This window comes from Camelus ferus, chromosome 21 (genome assembly GCF_009834535.1).
Source record: "Camelus ferus isolate YT-003-E chromosome 21, BCGSAC_Cfer_1.0, whole genome shotgun sequence".
NCBI classification, from domain to species: domain Eukaryota; kingdom Metazoa; phylum Chordata; class Mammalia; order Artiodactyla; family Camelidae; genus Camelus; species Camelus ferus.
Window position 1 is genome coordinate 29,519,241 of NC_045716.1, and position 21,266 is coordinate 29,540,506.

General features: G+C 60.9%; 1 protein-coding gene across 5 annotated transcripts; it reads left to right on the forward strand.

Annotated features, from left to right (window-relative positions):
* The first annotated feature begins 3,165 nt into the window (after window positions 1-3,165).
* DPEP1 (dipeptidase 1) lies at window positions 3,166-20,396 on the forward strand. 5 transcript variants are annotated; one of them, XM_032464662.1, is made up of 12 exons: window positions 3,166-3,262; window positions 14,592-14,794; window positions 17,680-17,889; window positions 18,039-18,171; window positions 18,419-18,551; window positions 18,633-18,783; window positions 18,916-18,985; window positions 19,224-19,400; window positions 19,490-19,574; window positions 19,647-19,722; window positions 19,893-20,028; window positions 20,102-20,396. In XM_032464662.1, the coding sequence occupies exons 2-12, from the start codon at window positions 14,691-14,693 to the stop codon at window positions 20,267-20,269; spliced, it is 1,443 nt and encodes a 480-aa protein (XP_032320553.1). In that variant the 5' UTR covers window positions 3,166-3,262; window positions 14,592-14,690; the 3' UTR covers window positions 20,270-20,396. The 5 variants fall into 5 exon arrangements, with proteins under 5 accessions (XP_032320553.1, XP_032320554.1, XP_032320552.1 ...); XM_032464663.1 differs by lacking the exon at window positions 3,166-3,262 and adding an exon at window positions 7,776-7,906; XM_032464661.1 differs by lacking the exon at window positions 3,166-3,262 and adding an exon at window positions 12,765-12,879.
* Window positions 20,397-21,266: the final 870 nt, after the last annotated feature.

Sequence of the window (21,266 nt, forward strand, 5' to 3'; positions counted from 1 at the left end):
GGCTGTTAGCAGTCCATCCGCTACTGCTTCTGGGGCATACACTTTGTGCCTGGCCTAGAGATGTGGTTGTGGGCAAGACAAATGTTGCCCCTGACTGCAGGGGCTTATCCGTGAGTGGGGTCCGGCCACAGCAGCAGACCCTCACTAAGGAGTCTGAGGGAGCTGCAGGGTCAGTGGGGTCGCGGGAGGCAGTGAACCCCCACTAATGGTGAAAGCAAAGACTTCCTGGAGGTGATGACAACTAGATGAGACTGGAAGGACGAGGGAAAATTACAGTCAGCCAGGCGAAGAGGTGGGGAGAGAGTTGGGGACCTTTGGCTGGACTGAGGGCCTCTTACACCCTGGGAGGAGGGTTCACCGTCCCAGGCCTTGGTGTGCAAGGCAGCATCAGTCCCGTCAGCTCAAGGCTTGCAGTCAAGCCACACACCCCGTGGGCAGAGCCGCTGCTGAGGTGGAACCCCTGTTGTTAGTTTACCCTGCAAGCAATCGACCGGCCAACCTGGGGCCAGCTTGCTGGGCCTGCAGGAAAGGGGCCAGGCAGCCTGGGGTGGGGTGCCCATCGGTCTCCCGCTGAGCCCTCTCCTGGAGCCTGGGGTCTGACGCTTGGGCTCTCGGGCACCCAAGAGTGACCAGGGTGGACGCAGCATTGCTCCTGCCCTCAAGCCTTCCTCCCTGACCAGACACCAGCCAGGCTCCTCTGAGCCCCCTTCCCCACAGGCCTCCACCCCGGCCAGTGAAGTTTCGAACAGATACTAATATTGTTTCCATCAGCTGAAAAAGTCCAGTCTGCTGAATTTCACTTGCTCACATGTCTGCAGTCGCTACGTAGACGAGATGTGACGTGTTTCTGTCCACCCAGACACTTCCCTCGGGCCCTCCCAGTCCACAGCCTGCGTCACCCAGGGACTAACGCACAGCGCCCTTCTGGATTCTTCCCATGCACGACTTTCGTCCACGTTGCGTGTGTCACCTACAGATGGAGGTTAGGGGGCTCCCTGCACTGTTGTGGTGATGGCTCTGTTGAGACACAGCTGCATGTCATCTGCTGTGCCCCGAACGTTTGTGCCCCGAACGTTTGTGCCCCCATCCGTGTGTTGAAGTCCTAACCCAGATGAGGTGGCAGTAGGCATGGGGCTCGTGGGCCTGGTCAGGGGAAGCAGTGTCTTTGAAGGCAATTGGGCTGCGTTCCCGGAACTGCTGTAAAAGTCACATGACCTCTGACCCAGTAACTGCAGTTCTTGGAGTGTATCTTCCAAGAGCATTTGCAGGGCAAGCCTCCTCTGATCTCTGGGGACCCTGTGATGAGTGTGCCTTGGGCTTGCCCACAGTGGGAGGCTACGCAGCGGCCCAGTGCCGTGGAGGGCAGCCTGGGCCTGGCCGTGTCCACCCGAGTGGCAGAAGCACCGGCCCTGAGCAGGTGTGCACACGTGCCCTGGAGACGTTCACCAGAGCCGGGGCAGAAACGGCCCCATCCAGTTAGCATTGCTGTGTGAGAAATACCCCAAACTCAGCACTTACAACAGCCCTGTTACTGCGCTCACAGACCCGTGATTGAGGGGCGAGGGCTGGGCCTCAGTAGGGGACCACCAGAGCCAAGAGCAAGAGTGTCAGTGGACAAGGTACACACCGTTCTGGACTGAGTGGTGGCTGAAACAGACTTGGGGACTTGGGGGCTAAAACAACAGAGAGCGATGGCTCACAGGCCTGGGGGCTGGAGGTGCAGTGTCCGGTGGGGACCCGCCTGCTGGTGTGGAGATACCTGCTTTCCCACTCTGCTCTCGCGCGGTGCAGGGCTATCTTCTCTCTCTGGTCTATTACAAGGACACTGACCCTTTCAAGAGGGTTCCGTCCTCGTGACTTAATCACCCCAAGGACCCCACCTCCTGAAGCCGCCACACTGGGAATCAGGGATTTGACATGAATTCCGGGGAGACCTAGACATTCAGTGCACAGCACAGACCCTGCATCAGAAACATTTGGTGTCACCTCGACCACACCCCATTGTCCACAAGCAGATCACAGACTCAGGCAGAGCATCAGATCCCACCCCCAGTGGAAGGGGGGCCAAGGCCGGTTGAGTTACTGGGGGAAAATACTGCCTGCCATGCACCAAGGGCCCTGAGCTGGAGGCGGGCCGGCCGGTGAAGGACTGCACAGCAGTGAAAACAAACAGGAGCAGCTCCATGAAACCCTGGCGGGAAGTGCGGTGAGGGAGTGGTAGATGGAAGAGCCACAGGGTCCCAGGGGCTGGGACTGCCTGTGGACGTGGGCAGCGGCCCCATTGCAGTAAGTCACCACACTGTACATACATTTTTAATAGCTTTATTGAGATATTGTCACATACCATAAAATTCACCCCTTTCGTGTGTCCAGCTCAGTGGGTTTTAGTGCATTCGGAGTTGTGTGGTCATCGCACTAGTTAACCTTTGGAACATTTTCCCTGTCCTGAGTAGAACCCTGGCGCCCGTCAGTCCTCTGCACCCCATGGCTCTGGTGACAGCAAGCTGCTTCCTGCCTCTGTGGATTCGCCTGTTCTGGGCGTTTCACATAAATGGACTCACACCGTGCGCCTTTTGCGTCTCCCTTCCTTCACTGAGCATCGCCTTTGCAAGGCTCATCCGTGTTAGAGTGTGAGCCCGTTTCCTTCCTTTTTATGGCGGAACAATAGTCCACTGTGCGGCTGGACCACACTTTATTTGTCTCTTCATCAGTTGATGGGCTTTGGGGTTGCTGCCACTTTTCGGCTATTGTGAACGTGTGTGGATGCACCTAAATGTCTTACACACTTTTTGGTGTATCTGTCAGATTCCCGCAGGTAAAACGTACAGTAAAATGAATGAAGGCGGCTGGCGGGTGCCTGCGTGGGGCTGTCTCTAAGGTTTGTCCTTGCAAAGCTGGATGAGGCAGACGGCACCAGTGGGATGAGACATGTCCTCTCCTGTCCCCTGGGCGGCCGGCCGGACGCCGGGAGCGGGTGGAAGGGCGCTGGGAGGCTGAGAGGAGAGGGGACAGCTTCTTGGCACAGCAGCTCCCCTTCCCCTCCTCACTGATCTCCCCTCCCCTCCCCTCGCCTCTCCAGCTTTAGGGAACCTGGCTTCTTGGGGCGGAAATGGGGCATTTTTATCTTCCTGGGAGAGGCCTGGGAGGAGAGGCAGGTGGCCGGGTGGGGCCAGCGCAGCTGCGAGGTCCGGCAGTGAGCTCGTCCAGCCCAGGCGTGCCTGGCTGGGGAGAAGCCGGCACCATCGCAGAGGCCACGGTGAGGGTGAGTGGGCTGGGGGCCAAGGGGCTGCCGGGGGCTGGGGGTCTGCCACCCAGGGAGGCGCTGTCAGGAGGGGAGGTGGCTGGTGCCTGGGCTCGGCAGGGCATAGCTGGGCGACGTGCAATTCCAGGTGGCACAGCTGTAGTCAGCCCCTCGGTTTAAGGGGAGACTGGGGCTCCCAGCATTTCTCTGTGCCTGGACTGTGAATCGTTCCACCTGCTGTGGTCGTTAGGTCGAGGTCCAGACGCCCTGAGGCTGGTGAGGCCCTTGCCGGCCCCTCTGGCTTTCCTCTCCTCGTCCCTGCTGTCTTCTGTCTAGAACATTCCTCACCTGCTACTCGCCCTTCCAGATTCAGCTAGCTTGTCCCCTTCCTCCAGGAAGCCTTCCTGTTCTGGAATTCTGCTTGGCTGCCTGCTGGCTACCCTGCCCACAGCGGTCCTGCCAGCAGGTGGAGAGGGTTTGTTGAAGGAAGGAAGGAAGGAGTAGACAAGTGTGTGAATGAGAGTCAAAGTGGGCTTTTCCTGCAGGAGCCAGTCTGGGCCGACGAGGAGGCTTTTCTGATTCTCAGGGAAAGCTCAGAGTGTTCTGTTCTCTGTCGGCACCAGCCTGTCTTGTGGCAGCAGCATGAAGTGCTGGTGGGCTGTAATCTTTGCATCTAACACAGAGATGTCTCCTCTATTCCGCTTCCCCCTTTTACCTACGTGGGCCGCGGGGCTCGAAGCTGGGGCTCAGGACCCTCTGAGGAGGCGTCCCACCTGGGCCGGTCTTGCCTCCTCCTTGAGACAGGGCGCGGTCGGCTTCCCCTTTCACCAGTTAGGGTCTTGGATTTTATCTCACAAGGTAAATAATGGTTTAAAGATTAACAATCTTACAAGGTGCCTGTGTCCCTTGTCTTTTCCCTCACTCAGTCCCCTCCTTTCTGTGGACACTGCTGTCACAGCCACTGAGAGGTGACAAAGTTTAACTCCCTATGCGCCACAGGAAGGGCCTTTCAGGAGGGTCATGGAACATCCTAGGGAGGGGGCGCTGGGCACTGCGGGGTTGTGCTGGACCGGCTGGTGGGGGGGCCCTGCTTGGGCCCGGGGAGCTTGGAATCCACACCCCTTTTATCCCACAGAGCTGCCTTCACGGGGGAGGGAACACGTGCAGTGTCTCCCCTGAGAGTCAGTGAATCATCGAGGGCCTGTGTCCAGACCCAGGGAAGTGGTGGCTTGGTGCCACTGCAGGAGAGGGCATCTGGTGCCCCAGAACGTGCAGCTGTCCCCCCCGATGTGGCCCCGTCCAGCCCCCAGTCTCCTGACTTACTGGTGAATCCAGTCCTGCATGTGGGTTCACAGCTCTGGAGACAGGGAAGGTGAGGGGTGGGGACGAGGGTCCCTTCTGCGTCCAGGAAGTGAAGTCGGGCCGCATCTGATGACAGCACCCCCAGGGCGGTTCTGAGAGGCCAGCCTGGAGGGCAGCCTCAGACTGTGGGACCAAGGGCTCCTGGCTCCCTGGGGACAGAGTGGGCCTGGGAGGCCTGGGCCGTTCTGGGTCGTTCAAAACAGGGAGGTGATAATAGTGGACACACCACTCTGGAGCCTCCAGGACCCTTGGCCTGGGCTCGAGTCCCGGCTCTGAGCCATGCGGCCTGGGTGTGCACAGCCCTAGCCTCAGCTTCTGCAGCCCCTGAGCAGCCCCGCCGACCCTCAGAGGGGCCTCCGGGCCACAGTGTGGGACCCCACCCAGCCAGCAGAGGGCAGCAGTGTTGGTGCCACCTGGGGCCCTTGCCCAGGGCTGTGGGTCTGAGGACTGCAGGCAGCCCCAAGGGGGACCCGAGGCCCTGGCCTCGCCCCAGCGTGTGCACTGGCCTCAGGCCAAGCTCGGGGCTCCAGGCCCACTTCACAGAAGGGACACAGGACCCCACACACGGAGCTTAAGAGACCTCTAGTATTTTCCTAGGAGGGTCTCCTTCAAATCCTGAGTGTCCCCGTGTACAGTTCAGGGGACAAGGCCAGCCCCAGCGGGAGGCCCTAGCCCGCCCGGCCCCCGCCCAGCCCAGCGGCCACACTGCTCTGCACAGGAGGGCCAGGCCAGGGGCTCTCTGTTGCTTTGCTGGGACAGGGGCTGGACACAGGGCGGTGCCCTGGACGGCGGGCCTGTGCCAGGGTGGGGCCGGGGGAGCCGCTGGCAAGGAGGAGGTGCCCGCAGCAGGGTCTCCTGCGCCTGCTGGTCCAGCACCTGCTGGCCTCAGAATTGCCACGAGCCCCCCTGGGGCTGCACCCCAGCCTGGGACAGGCCCCAGCAGGCGCCCTCGAAATTTTCCTACAATGTCTCCTATGCTCAAATGCAGGAGTCAACAACTAAACTGGAGACCTAGTGTCCCTCACAGGACCTCAGTCCCGTAGCTGACAGTGTGGACGCAGGGGGCCTGCCTGGGAGGAGCCCAGAGCCAACCGAACCCACCTGGCTGCTGTGGTCCCCGAGGCCGGGCCAGGGGCTGTGCCGCACGCTCCCCGTGGGCCTGACCGGTCCTAGAAGCTGAGGACAGCGCAGGGAGTGAGGGTGGAGCCTCCAGGGACAATACACCGACTAGGAGAAACCCTGCCCGACCGCAGAGGTGTGCATTCTGGGTAGGGGCAGCAGGGGGCTGCCCGTCCCTGCCCATCGACTTCCTTATGAAACATGTCAAGGACAAATCTAGGAATTTCAGGGCGGCGACAGCAGTGCCAAACTGCATGTGGCGCTGGCGTTTCTTGGGCCCTGGCGGCCAGCCTGGGATGGGTGGTGACGTCTCCTTGCTGGCCCACGGTCGGGGCCCGGGAGTCCAAGCACCGCTGCCAGGTCTCACCTGACACCCAGGTCGGCAGGGCTCAGGGCTGCGCCGGGGCCCTGAGGTGCCCAGAGTCGGTGGGGATCCCAACCCCCGTCTCTGTGCAGGGTGGGAGGCCCCTCGAACCCTCTTTTTCTGTTTTAATCAAGTTGAATTTTCCATTTTACTGCACATGCTAAAAATTTGAAACAGACTAAAAAGTAATGACATTAAAAGTGGAAATCTCTCTCCCCCACACCTGGTCCTCAGTGCCTCCTGCCCTTCTGGCGGCCCCTAATGTTGCTTCTGGTGACGTCAGGGCCCTGGGCAGACCCTGTAGGGGAGTTCTGCTCTCTGTCCTTTGTGGCCCCAGAATGGCGGTGTCCCGTGTGTCCAACAGGCCCTGGTCTGGGTGTCCAAAGAACACTCACACCTTTTTCTCCCTGCCCCAGCCCTACTCCCGGGCCCCTGCCCTGCCTGCCCGAGAACAGGCCAGCCCTCCAGGGGCAGGGAGGGCCAAGGGAGTTGACTTACTCCAGGGCTTGGCTTGGGGCCTGTCCTCGGAGCCCTGCCCATCAGAGCCCCCGTCTCACTCTAGATCCCCCTGAACTCTGAGGTCGGAGAGCACCCCCCACCTCCCCCCTCCTCCCAGGTCTGGCATCTGAACCCATGACAGGGCCCTGACTGAGGCCCAGGGGGGAGCATAGGTCCCACAGCCTGGGCAAGGTGGGCGGGGGGGGGCTGTCCACCCCCCAATGTGCCCTGGGTCGTGGGGGGGCTGTGCACCCCCCCACTGTGCCCCAACCAGGGCTGCTGGGACCCAGGGTGGCTTTGCCATGTGTCCGCCTCCCTGCATGGGGGTGGGACAGCCCGTGGCCTGCTGGAGCCCACCAGGGTGTGCCGCCCTACCCTAACCTCAGAATCCTGAAACCAATTAGTGAAGCCAGGCCCCAGCTGGGCCGGGTCTCCACACAGACCTCTCCCTGGTTTTGAAAGTCCCGTGTGTCTGCCAGAGGACATTCCGATCCCTGACTGCTTCTGATCCCCTGTAGTGGGAATGTTACGCACATAGAACCCGGGCCCCCAGACTCCGGGCCAGGCGGGAGAGACAGAATGCTTTCTGGCCCTGGGACATGTCATGCTCGCCCCCAGGGAATGAAGGTGGTGGGCAGGGGGCAGGGCTGGAGAGAAAGCACGTGGGTTGGAATCCCCAGGTCCAGAGGTGCCCAACCGACCACCACCCATGGGTGCTGGGGCCTTGGCGGGAGGGGCTCAGGGCCCCAGGTGTCCTCCATCAGCCTCCTCCCCATGACTCCTCACTCAGCACCCCCACCCGATGCCAACAGCTCGCCTGAGAGAACCCCTGCGTTATTGTCTGGGGACCCCGATTGCCTCACCCAGCCCCACCCTGCCTGCCCTGGGCCCGAGGCCCAGCCTGGGGGTCAAAGGGCGCCCAGACCCAGACAGCCGGCGGGCTGAGTGTGTGCCTGTGTGGTGTGTCTGCGGAAAGTAGAACCAGCTGACACGTGTGAGGCATTAAGCCCCTCGTTCTGCTCTCCAAGGCGAGCAATGAAGGCCCCTGGGGAACTTGCTTTGTGTGCAGGGCAGCTGGCTGCAGAACTCAGGGGAGGGATGGAATTTGAGAAAAACAGAAACAAACCTCCTCCAGGCCTCGTGGCCCTGAGCGGAGCCCGGGGCTGCACCTGCCCCGCCATCCTGGGGAGCGTAGGGAGCCGGTCTCCTCCCAGCGCTGAAGAGCCGCCTGGGAAGGGAGTGCTGCTGGTACCTGCATTAGTGAGCACCTGCTGTATGCCCAGCAAGGCTGAGCTTGAACCGAGCAGAGACAAGCTCACCAGGTACCCAGCAGGGGAGCGCCTCGTGGGCTGGGAGGGGAGGCCTTGATGGGCTGGGGCTCCGGGCGCTCGGGGCAGGTGGAGGGCCTTGTGGGAGCACCTCGGGGACCCGCTGCTGCTTAGGAGGAGGTCACAGGGCTCAGAGCGGTGGGGGCAGCAGGGGGGCCGTGCGGTGCCCTGGGAGAGTGGGCGGCAGGGAAGGACGGGGGGCAGCTCCTGGCAGCTGGGTAGACAGTGTGTCCTCCGTGAGGACATTGGGGAGCGAGGATTTGGGGGCAGAGGTCTGGGTGGAGGCCTCATGTCTGGGCCTGGGGACACCCCAGTGCAGATGTAGCCTGGTCTGGGCCTTCTGTGTGCCCTGCATGGGGCTAAGGGCAGGGCTACAGGCCCCCAGGTGGCACAGTGATGACAGGGAAAAGGCTAAGTGTGTGTGTGACAAGACATGTGGCTGTACCCGCGAGAGGACAGGCCAGGCGAGACTGAGAGCCACGTCTGTGAGCTCGTGCTGCGTGTCGGTGCTGGCGCCTCATGCTCGTGTGTGTGTCCACGCGTGCACACCTGCGAGTGCACGTGTGCTCACCTGTGCACAAGTCTGCGTGAGTGTGTCTCCACACGCAGGTCTGGGACGTTCGTGTGCAGGCGTGTGCGTGGTGTGGGTCACGGGGTAGGTAGGTCTGCACGGTGCGGATGTGGACGTGGGGGAGGTCTGTGTTAGCTACGTTGGTGTCTGAGGCATGGGCGTCTTTGCATGTGTGTGGTTGTGTGTGCACCTGTATAACTGCGTGGATGTGGGTGTGCTCTGTGGCTGGGGTGGGTGTGTGGTTAGCTATGTTTGCATGTTTCTCTGTGTGTGTTGCTCCTGCACCATAGCGTGTGTGTTCTTAAGGGAGGGGGTGTCGTGGATTCGGGACCTCCGTGCTGCTGTGGGCTGTGTCCTGACCTGGGACTAGCCCACGGGGGGCGGGAGTGCAAGTGAAACCTTGGTGAGAGGGGCTTCCTCGAGCCCCTAACATGGCACAGTTTTGGTGGAACAGTCCTCGCTGAGCTCCAGGCTGCTCCCTGGACACGAAGCTGTCTGCTAGGTTTCTTCTCGGTCCCTGCCCTGTGGGCCTGGCTGAAATGTAACAGCACTCTTCCGTTTCCGTGTTTATTTTCACCGTGTTCCCTCTGTTTATGGCAAGTGATGTTGATTTTTCCAGTTAATAATTACTGTCTTTATTTAAATAAGTGATGGCGATTTAAGGCACAGCATGAAGGGCACTCCTGAAAGCAGAGTTTGAGACAGGGCTCCGACATCCTCCCAGGTACCTGAGCAGGGGAGCGTCCGTCCTTGGCGTCCATCCCCGGAGATGTCTCTGCACTAACGGGGCACGTGGGGCAGGCAGAAGGGCTGGGGTGGAAGCTGATGGTTGTGCTCCTCCAGCAGCCGGATGAGATTAGGGTGCCCCACCCCCATCACAGACACGGGAGCCTGCGACGCGTGTGGGACGGGAGGACGGCCCCGGTCAGTTCTCTGCGGCTGCATGACAGACCATCCTAGGACCCCACAGCCAGCGCAGCAACCACCGGCCGGACTCTCATTCCAGCTGGTCTCTGGCCCACAGAGCCTGGCTTCAGCTGTTACCTGCAAGCCAGCGTCCAGCTGTCAGCTGGGCCGAGCTGGGCCGGTGGCCAGGTTCCCGGCGTGGGGTGCTAGGACAGAGCCCAGAGATCGCACCTGCCACCATCTCTCTGTGGGTCGAGCCAGTCACCCCCTTACTCCCTGATGGATGCTAGGAGGGCACGTGGTGAGGAGACACCACCAGAAAACCCAGGACTGTTGTGCTTTTAGCAAAGCACGAGTGGGTCTCCTGACTGCTCTCCTGAGAGTGGGCCTCCAGAGCCAGACGTACCGGCCAGGCCCTCTTGCTCACTGAGCCTCACAGGACAGGACCACATGGGAGCTGGGGCCACACGTGGCCACCCGCGCAAGCGGACGGAACAGGAATTAGAAGCAGAAAGGCTGAGGGAGTCTTCCGGAGACACCACCCAACGGCGTCCTCTGGGTTAGAAGGTCGGCCCGGGACAGGGACTTGGCCCGAGCATCTTTCAGGTGGGAGGAAGGGCTCAGGCAGAACCCACAGGACGAAGGGAGGCGGCCTCGGCTGGGGGATCTCAGCCCATTTCGGGGACTGAGAAATCGGATGGAGTGGAGTAAGGGAGCCCATCGGGAATGTTCACGGAGGGGCTGCGGGGGCAGCCGCCTAGCTAAGACCAGAGAGGAACCCAGCTCACACACGGCAGGAGTGGGTGGAAGTGAGGGACATGCCGGAGGCTGGGTTGTCAGCAGCTGGACGGTGGGCAGCGGACCCCCAACGCCCTCTTACACAGATGCACGACCCTGCCGGCCCACAGCCAGACTTACTCTGGAGGGAAAAATACCAGGAGGTCCTTCCCTTAAAGTATTTCCTGATTTCGACAGTAGTTGCTGTCGAAAGTGCTTGTGCCAAATTCTGGCATTAAGAGGTCCCACCGTAATGTCGACCCCCACCTCCGTTCATTTTACACAAAGCCTGAAGCTGGGAGGCTGCTCTGTGTTCTTAAACATTAAACACGAAGTCTGAAAGCTCGCAGGCGGTGTGGGGAGCCCGCACCCCGACAGCAGGTCTCGATGAACAATGGGAAAAAGCGTTCAGAGGGAACATTGTCGTCCAGGAAACAGAAGACAATAAAAGAAAGCAAAATTTCTAACAGATGTCAGACAATATTGCTTCCACAGCGGCACAGGGCACAGAGGGAGAAAACCAAAACCAAACACTTAGGAAAGCATTCTTGGGAGACTAAGTGTATAAATCCTGGGAGAAGTCATGTAGAAGAGCCGGGAGTCAGAATTGAGGAAACTCACGGCATAAATTAAAAAAACAGAATTCCTATTCTATTCATAAATCCATAGAATAGCAGCACAAGAAAACCTAAAACAGGAGAGAAAAACACAAGAGACAAAGAGGACCCCTGGGGGTCCAGCCCTTGACTAAGGGCAGCCCCAGGGAGGGAGGGGAGACAGCCGGAGGCAAGGGGTTCGAGGGTGCTCCCTGGACCAAAGGCTGGGAGGCCTCCAGCCGGTCAGCGTGGAGCTCGGGTGAAAAGGTCTCCAGCTGAGGCCCGTCCCTGAGAAACTGCAGAGCCCGAGAAGCAAGAGCTGACCTGGGGAGATCACGGAGAGAAAGCAGCCTGCCCCCTACAGAGAACTGGACTCCCCGCAACAAGGGTGTGGACGCCCTGGGGCCTCCAGACTCCGGGAGAAGATGGTCTGCAGGCAGCACACTTGCTGATCAGCTCTGAGGGCACAGCAGCGTCACGTGCAAACTCCCCCAGACTCCGCGAACGGCCGCCACACACCCACTGCTGGGGAGTGGCGCCAGGACTAGCTCCAACAGGAAAGAACGTAGACCGAAAGGAGGAAGACTTGGGGCAGAAATTCGGGAAAACACAGATCCAAAGGCAGGTGTGAGGCACAGAGCTTGGAAGGTTGTGGGAACGTGATGACAGCTCCCTGTGGATGAGAAAAAGGCAACAGAATGTCCAGGACGAGCAGTCAGGCCACACTGTGGCGAACAGGCTTCAGGGATGGGGGTGCCTGACCCGCGGGGCGGTTCTGAGTGGTTCCGAGGTTAAGGCTCCAACAGGACTGCTGGGCGATAGGGACCACGATGAACTCTGTTTATAGACAGTTGCAGAGCCTGGGAAATCTGACCCCAAGGCCACCTGGCCACGCCGCAGGATGTGAGTCAGGGACAGTTTAGGATCCCCTGGAGCCAGCCTCCTAGGTGTGTCCTTGGAACCCTGCTCCGGGCGATGTTCCAGGGCCATCGTCCTGGACTCTTCCAATGTTTGCACAAGGATGCCCAGGCCGCCCGTGGGGTGTAGCCAAGTGGCCTTGACTCCTCTCCTCCCAGGGGCACCGGAGGAAGTGTGGTCACGCCCGCAGCCTAGCTCCTAGAAATGTTCTCTGTCGCCACCTGGCAGGAACCACCTGAAGCTGAAGTTAGCAAACTGAACTTGGACGTCCCCGGGGAGGCCAGCACCCTGTGGAATCACGCTGGAGCCAGGGGCAGAAGGAAAAGTCAGAACACCAGCCTTGTCTTTCCTGGAAAGTTTCATGTTTTGTTCACCATGGATTTTGGGGGCAGGAAGTTTTGAATTTTAAAAATATTGCATTAAAGTGCTATTTAAAAGTGGGGAGGGTGTAGCTCAGTGGTAGAGTGTGTGCCTAGCATGCACAAGGTCCTGGGTTCAAGCCCCAGCACCTCTGTTAAAATGAATAAATAATTGAATAAATAAATAAACCTAATTACCTTACCCCCCAGAAAAATTTTTTTTTTAAATCCTATTTGCCCCATGAGTGAGGTTCCTCGTGTCCCAGCTTTGGAATTCACGCCCGAGATGAGGGCATCACTCCGCAGCCCCCACTTTTGGTGCTGGGACTCAGACTGCATCCCCAGGAGGAGGGTGCAGGGAGGAAGCCCCTTCTCAGCCATGCACCCCTCCCACCAGGAAGCAGGCTGGGGGGGCTCTAAGTCCCCCCTGCTACTTGGCTGTTAAGCTGATCATGTATTACACAGGCATGACCAGACAACTTACAAATGTTTAAGCAATTAAGTGAATTCTGAATTTAAAACGAAAAGCAGGTCAAAGTCAAGGATCAGGCAGGTTTACAAACACAAACATGTGGCGCTGTCTGGGGAAGGGTGTGGGGTTCAGACCTCGTGGACGGGGAGGGACCGTCCACTCACAGAGAGGAGCCGGGCCATGAGGGGCATCGCGGCTGGAAGGCGGCTTGTCAGCCTCGAGAGCAGGGACACGTGACTTCACACAGGATGCCACTGTTCCTGGGAAAATGGCCCAAGACAGTGCTGCAGACAAGTGACAAAGAAAGCAGAACAGACACGTCGAGAGAGGAAAAGACGGCACCCGAGAAGCAAGGAGCCTGGACAGAGGTATGGTCGCACCCAAGGGAACGCGGTGCCCAGTGGGCTGCACCCTTCGCGTGAGGGCCTTGTGTGTCGAGAGCAATTCGGATGCAAACGTGACTGCTGCTCGGGGGAGGGCAGCCCCTTGGGGGGCAGGAGAGGAGCCTCCTCACTGTGGTAGAGGAGGACCAAGGTGACCCTGAGAAAACAGCAAAACAAGATCGGGGGGAACACGAGAAAGAGCACGTTTAGAGGAAGGCGGCGACTACTCCTCTCGTCCTGACTTAAACGGTCACGTGTAAAGACAGGTGTTCAGATGAGGCTGAGAAATAAAATACAAGGTATGCTTAAAAAACCCTGAAACAAAAAGTAAACCGGAAAAATGCTGAAAACACAGAGAAAAATGGAGCAGCAGTTGTCGGTGAGGCGGACATGTGTTAACGGCTGTGTCGATGAGGACGGTTCCAGGGAGCACATGGCATTGTCACCACGTGAGCAGTGTCCTGGTCACGAGAGCGAGGTCAAGGTGTGGAAGGGGAGTGGGCGTGGAGCTCGGAGAAGAAGGGACGTGCTGGGGCCACAGGGAAGGCATGAAGGGCAGACGGGTGTTTGTGTCTCCACGGCAAGGGCACCTGTCCCAGGGGCTCCAGGCGCCGGACGTGGAGGGTACAGCCCCCAGGCAGTCTGGCCGGAGCGCTGGGTTCCCCACCCACCGAGGGCGCCTCTCCTGCACAGGGTGGTGGTGGGGGTCAGATCCCAGGGACTGGCACTGAGAACGCCCAGGAGCCCCCTGCTTGGCGTGCGGGGTGGACAGAGGGAGAGAAGGTGGGCCTTGGGCTCATGCTCCTTCACAGGCTGCCTTTTCCACAGGAGGGAAACCGGCTGAGGCCCAGGCACTGGGACACTTGGCTAAAGACGGCAGAGGCAGGGCTGGGCCATGACCTGACCTCCCCTCCCAAGCTGGAGAAAGGGCCAGGAGCTGGGCCTGTCCTGGGGGCCAGGGAGGGGACCTGCCTGTGACCCAGGCTCCGCAGGGCAGGTCCACGTGGCCCAGCAGCCCTGAGAATCCAGACTGGGCTGGGGCTGCCCAGCTGTTCACCAGAACCTAGGATGCTGGCCCAGCCTTGGGACCAGGATTTGTGACTCATCGTCCTGGCCTTGCCTGGGCATCTGGTTCTTAGAATCCCACCCCGCCCCCCCCAGGCCTGAGTGTGTATGACAAGGCCAGAAAGACCCCCAGCCTGAAGGAAGTGCGCACACTCCAGGCTTCAGTCCCCAAGCCCCAGAGTCCCACCTGCTGGGCCAGGAGCCTGCAGCTGGAGTGTGGGTCTCGGTGATGCCAGGGGCCTCAGGCACCCCAACCCTGGGGTGGGGTAGGGTGTGGTGGGAGCACTCTGTCTTCCATGTGAAGTAACACTGAACTGTTTCCCAGGCAAACACAGGGGTCCATTCAAGGACACACTGCTGAATCTTGCTGGCAGACCTCCGAAACCCCAACATCGGGTCCTGGGGGTGGCGGGGAGGTAACAGGACACAGCAGTGCCGTCGGCCACTTTCCCTGAGCTGCCTCTTCTACTGCCTTGTTCTGTGACCTGGACACCGGCCCCGCCCTGGGGTCAGCACGCTCTGCCACACCTCTGCCTGGCCCAGCCTTGGTGGGTCCAGGAACTCCCATTCACCCGCCCTCGCGCCCTCGCAGGGAATGTGCTGATTACTGATAAACAGGAGGGCTCCCACAGGTCACCTGGACCAAAGGCCTCTGCCTGTCTCCTGGCCAGGACAGCCAGTCAGGAGGGCACATAGGACCGGTGGGGAAGCCAGCTCCTGGGGACCAGATCATGTGGGCCAGCTGGTGGTTCTGGCCCCTGGTGGCCATCTGCACTGCAGACCAATTCCGGGACCAGGCGGTGCAGATCATGCAGGACACGCCTGCCATTGATGGGTAAGCAGCCCCTGCTGTGATGGGCCCAGCAGGGAGGTGGGCTCGAGGCTCCAGTGCCTTGCCTTGGGACAGGAGTGGCCATCTCTGCCGGCACAGCTTCCCCAGCTGCATGTGGCTTTGCCTTTTGCTGCCTCAGCTTCTTCATGGGGTCTCTTCGGGCCTCCAAAGGCTTCAGCAGAGGAGAGCCTGTGGGGAACGGAGCAGGAAGGCGGAAATGACCAGGCCCCCATGGTCCTTGGCCGCTCCCTGGGGGTCAGATCCCTGCTCAGAGTGGGTGCTGGGGTCGGAGGACCTTGGGGCCTTGCCTCTTGGGGCCTCAGCCTCCCTCATGAAGCTGCAGGTGAGGGTGGTGTCTGCCCTGGGCCCCCAAGACCCCCGTCTTGGTCCTCTTGATCCTGAGGCCCTCTTGTCCAGCCCCTCCCTCTCCTGCATCCGCCGGGGTAACCCCCTCGGGTGCTGTGCATCCGGCTGGGCCTCCTGGAGGCACATCATGCTTCTGAGCCCCAGACTTGGCTCCTGGGCACCTGCTCCCACGGCCCCTCTTCCAGCCAAGACTCTGGCGACACACTGTCACTCCTTCTCTGATGTCACAGCCAGCCTGGCAGCACCTGTCCCCTTCACTTACCCTCCCCACCTTCTGCGCGGAGTCATGCCTGAGCCTCTGATTGTCCCCTACTTCTGCTGGCCCAAGGTCAGGTCTCAACACTGCAGCCAGAAGGAGCCTTGGAGACACAAGTCCCAGCTGCGGTTCTTCCAGCTCAAACCCCCACCATTGTGGCTCCACTGAGCTCAGGGGTCAGCCCGGTCCTCCCGGTGGCCCCCACGGCCCCTCGCGGCCCCTCGCGGTGCCCAGCTGTGCCATGCCCTTCGAAGCCGCTCCCCTCAGTGCCCTGCTCACCCTGCATCCAGCCCCCTCCCTCTGCACCTCCAGGGCCTTCCTGAGCCCTTGGAGGACCCCCCCACACGCACATTCCAGCCTCCAGCTCTTTCCACATGGCCGCATCCAGCCCAGCAGAGTGGCCTCTGGTGCATGCTGGCTCTTGGGTGCTGGGAAGTTTAGGGGAACACCCCTGAACTTAGCTGGACAGAAGCTCTGCAAGAAAAGCAGAGGAAACGGGTGCCTCGTCACATGGGACTTTCAGGGAGCTGAGGGCAGCCCTAGAGGAGGAAGTTGCTGTCAAGGGTCAGGGTGCACCTCCCCCCGTCCCTCCCTCCCTCCCTCAGTACCCCCCCCGTCCCTCCCCTTCACCTCCTCCTGGTCCTCCTGTCCCCTTGCTCTCCCCTCTCGGTCTCTTGAGGTCCCTGCAGGGCTGGGTCCCCTCACCGGCACAGGAGGTTGATTGCAGAAGCCCCTGCCCCCAGCTTCCATACTGCAGCCCCTGCTATCTGGCAGGAACGGTCTGGACCAGGGACTGGGCATCCCAGGCCAGCAGAGGCTGGCAGGAGATGCTAACAGAATGAGCCAGGGAGCAGTCCCTTCATTCTGGGGGACTTGGAACAGCTGGGCACAGAAAGAGGGGTCCGAGGTTAGGTGCTAGGGGCTGTCCAGGCCCATGTGAGGCATACGATGGCTCAAAGAGCCCAGAGAGCCAGGAACACTCAGGAAGCTGGGACTCGGGGATCTAGGATTGTCCAAAGGGCTAGAAAACTAAGACTAGGCTGAAAGAATACAAGCCAGTTTGTATTAGCTACTCTTATAGGTAAGAAACCCAAGTAAGTAGCTTCAACAACAGAGAAGCCCGGAGGAAGTCCTGGCCCAGCATTCCACGATGGTATGGCCAACATTCCCACAGTTACCTGACGGTTTAACGTCGCTGCACCAACTCCAGCCATCACATCTGTGTGCCACAGCTGGTCAAAGCATGTGTTTGGCTGTCGTTTGAAGCTCTTTCCAGCACTCAGATTCCTCCCCTCCCTCCCTTCTCTGAGTAGGATGGCAGGGCCTCTGCCACTGCTGAGGCTGGTACCTGGCCACACAGATAAAGAGAGGAGCTCTGCCAGGCTCCAGGCGGTGTTGACCATAAGGTGGAGGTGGCAGCTGTCCCTTACTTTGGGTTCCAACGAAGAGCAGAGAGGCTGGGAGGAGGAGGGAAGAGCAAAGCGGAGGCAGCTGGAGGGTGGGGCTGGATTTCCCAGATGAGCAAAGGAGTAAAGTCTTGCTTCAGGGACGGCTCCCAGAAGGCGAGAGACTGGGCATGCTGCTGGGCTGGGGAAGGGAGGGCGGGAGGGCCCGCGGTAGGAGAAGAGCCCTCCTTCAGACTGTCCTCACAGACCCCTTGTCACCAGGTTAGGGGTCCAACCTGGTACCTCCCGGGACGTCCCATGCTTGCGCGCAGGCTAGTGAAAGCCAGGTTCTGACTGGTGGGGCAGGGCTGGGCCTACGTCTCTAGTCAGACCCCAGGGGCTGAAGCCACGTCCAGCATCTGGAGCTCATGGATCAAGTCTGTCCCCTTGGGGCCACTCCTGGTCCCTGCCTGCCGGTTCCTGGATCCAGGGAGGAATCTGCCCCAGCCCTGTGGGTCCTGTCCTGGAAGACCCTCGCGGGTTGCTGACAGCTTTCCTCCCTCCCCGTCCCCGTTTCCCCCCTTCCTGGCCCCTTCTTCCTTCCCCTCCTCCCCTAGAGAACTCCCCTCCCTGGGAAACCCTCAGAGGGCCTGCCCTTTGGGGGCTCAGAAGGACGGCAATGGTGCAGGACTGCGCCCAGGGGCAGAGGCGGCAGAAGGCCTGGGGGCCCCTAAATCCTGCACCGATGCCCTGCTCCCATGGCCGCCCTAGGAGGGTGGATTGGGGATGCCAGGCCCCGCAAGGGTAGGCCACACCCCACACCTCCCCACCCTCTCCCTGCAAACATGAGAATTTCATGTTCAGTCTCTGATATCCGGCAGGGGTGTAACTGTACACCCAGCTACCCTCACGTCAACCAGCCTTGTTCATGGAGGTGACTTCAAGTCAGCACCCTGCACCCAAGAAGACTTCGAAGCCAAGCAAGCGTCTGCCCTCCCTCTTCCGCAGGGAAAGACCTACCCGTTTAGGGCTCTCAGCTCAGTTACCTGGCCTGGGGGTGGGGCCCAGCTGAGATGCTCACCTATGCTCAGGTGTGTTCAGAGGACTTCAATCACCCTGGTGACGCTGTTTGTCCTCAGCCTGTGAGAAGAGGGGCGGCCTCCCTGGGAGGGAGTACGAAGGGCCCAGGTCCAGAGGGGCTGGCCTGACCTGCCCTGGCCCCTCCTCCTGGCCCCTCCAGGCACAACGACCTGCCCTGGCAGCTGCTCAAGAGCTTCAACAATCAGCTCCTGGACACGAGGGCCAACCTGAGCAGCCTAGCCCACACGCACACCAACATCCCCAAGCTGAAGGCCGGCTTTGTGGGGGGCCAGGTACAGTCTGGCCCCGAGCGTGACTACTCTGGAGTCCATCGCCCCCTCCCGTGGCTCCGGGCTAGCGTGCTGCCGCTCCCTGGTGGCAGCGTACCTCCCTGGGCCTTTAGCGGGGACTCCAAGAGCCACTCAGCTGTGCAGAAGGCTTCCAAGACAGAAGAGACACCAGAGGCCCATCTGCGTGCGGGGGGTGGGGCCTGGGGCCTGGCTCCTCAGCTCCCAGCCCCTCCCCTCTGTGGCCCCGCAGTTCTGGTCTGCGTACACACCCTGCGACACCCAGAACAAAGATGCCGTGAAGAGGACGCTGGAGCAGATCGACGTCATCCACCGCATGTGCCAACTGTACCCTGAGACCTTCGTGTGTGTCACCAACAGCACAGGTGGGTCCCCAGAGCCTGCTGGCGCCACACGGTCAGAGTCCACGCGCCGGCTCCCCGGACACCCAGGCACCCTCCTTGCAGGCATCCGGCAGGCCTTCCAGGAGGGCAAGGTGGCCAGCTTGGTTGGCGTGGAGGGTGGCCACTCCATTGACAGCAGCCTGGCCGTCCTGCGGGCGCTCTACCAACTGGGCATGCGGTACCTGACCCTCACCCACAGCTGCAACACGCCCTGGTAAGGAGCCCCAGGAGGGTCTCCGGGTGGGCTGGGCCGATGCTGGCTCTGCCCTGCTCTGTCCTGGAGCGGGTGGGCTGGGATGACCACTCCGCCCCTCGCCCCTCGGGCTCCCGCTGTCTGCTCTCCCAGGGCCGACAACTGGCTGGTGGACACGGGGACTGACACGGCCCAGAGCCAAGGCCTGTCATCATTCGGGCAGGTGAGTTGACGGGACCAGGGTCACCCTCAGATGACGGGACGTGGTTTGTCACCTGAGTTTCCTCAGCTGGCAGACCACTGGAGGGTTTGTTAACTCCTGGCCCAGCCCGGGGCCAGCCTCTAGCCTGGACCTCTCAGGGGGCCATGACAAACCCCAGAAGGCTGTGACCCCAAGTGTGTGCAGCTCAGCCTGTGTGGTCCCAGGGCACCGGCCGTGACCCGAGCCCTGTCCCCCTCAGAGTGTCATAAAGGAAATGAACCGGCTGGGCGTCCTCATAGACTTGGCCCATGTGTCCGTGGCCACCATGAAGGCTGCCCTGCAGCTGTCCAAGGCCCCCGTCATCTTCAGCCACTCCTCCGCCTACCAGCTGTGCCAGCACCGGCGCAACGTGCCTGACGACGTGCTCCAGTTGGTGGTGAGGGCGGCGGCGACAGTCTGCTCCCGGGTGGGCCCGGTGCCTCGCCGCTCCCGTCCACAGCCCCCCTCTCCCCCTCCCCCGAGCAGAAGCAGACAGGCAGCCTGGTGATGGTGAATTTCTACAATGACTACGTTTCCTGCAAAGCGGAGGCCAACTTGTCCCAAGTTGCAGGTGGGTGGGCGTGAGCGTCTGCAGTGTGGGTCAGGGGCCTCTTGTGGGACCACATGTGCCGCCTCCCTGCAGACCACCTGGACCACATCAAGGCGGTGGCAGGAGCCGGAGCTGTGGGCTTTGGTGGGGACTTTGACGGTGTTTCTAGGTAAGGCGAGACGTGCATCCTGTGATAAATTTGTCAGGAGAGGCTGGAGGAGGGGCCGTGTTCTGAGGAAAACTGCTCCACCAGATTCTGGGGCTTGGGATGGGGGTGGACAGGCACCCAGGCCCCGAACCCCCGGATGCAAAGCTGGGCCCTCTCCACCCTTGCCTCAGGCTCCCCTCAGGGCTGGAGGACGTGTCCAAGTACCCAGACCTGGTCGCAGAGCTGCTCAGGAGGAAGTGGACAGAGGCGGAGGTTAGGGGCGCCCTGGCTGACAACCTGCTGAGAGTCTTTGAGGAAGTGGAGCAGGTGAGGAGGGGCCATCCACCCCCATCACCGCCCCCACCCTGGAGGCAGGCAGCCAACTCATGTCTGTCCCCAGGTGAGCAATCACACACAGGCTCCCGGGGAGGAGGTGATCCCGCTGACCCAGCTGGAGCCTTCCTGCAGGACCCAGTATGGCTACTCCAAGTCCTCTGGGAAACACCTTCAGCCGGGGGCCTTGCTGGCCTCCCTTGTGCCCCTCCTCCTCTGCCAGGGTCTTCTGTGACACCCTGGGGACCTGTCCACTCAGACCCGCCTGTCCCGAGCAGGCACCTGGGCTCCCCGGGGGGCAGCACAAAGCCCAGGCACAGCTGGACACTCAATAAAGGCACTGGCCTTTTCACTCTTGAGGGCGTGTCCTTGAGCGGCTCCTGGCTGGACACGCACACACAGGAATGCCCAAGTCCTGAAGCTCAGGGCCAGAGGGGTCAGGGTCGGGAAAGGGCTTTGCCTGGACATCGCAGGAGGGAGGGTCTTGAAAAACACAGTTCAGGTCCAGCTGCCACCCTCCCACCTGTACACAGGCACATATACGCACACACACGTGTGCACACCTAGACACCCACATCCTCACACTAATGCACATCCCCTACTCCCCACCGCATGTGCCCACAGCCCAGCTGCTGGCCCAGCCTCTCTTGAGTAACAGGAAAGCAAGGTCTGGAGCGAGGGGCTCTCCTGGGCCCAGCCCTGCAAGGCCCCTCACATACCACGAACATGGGCCTGCAGGGCAGAGCTACCCAAGGGGGCTCAGTACCTTCCCCTGGTCAGTCAGTGGGCATCTGGAGATGACAGGACCCCCAACATGTCCCTGCCGGCCCCCTTCCAGACCAGAGGCCCTGAGATCGCCCCCCTGCTTAGCTTTCCTGAGTCCTCTGTGAAGAAGCATGAACCCCCTGGGTGCCTGTCCCTTTGGGTGGGACGTCATGGGGTGGGGGGCAGACAGCAGAGAGGACAGGAGAGCCCCCACTGGTGGCCTGTGGGTCGGGGGCCTGTTGTGGGCCCACCCCTGGCAGGCCTCAGGTGAGCAGAAGGGACACCTGTGGGCCCTTGCTGGGCCCTTGGGTCAATCTCACAGTACAGGAGAAAAAAGCAAGTCGAGGGTTTCTGTCCTGAGGTGGCCAAATCCTGCCCAGCCCCCTCTCCCCGCCACAGCTGATTCTTCTGTGGGGCTACAGGAGGCCGCAGGTGGGCACGCCTAACTGCTAACCGGGAGGTATTTT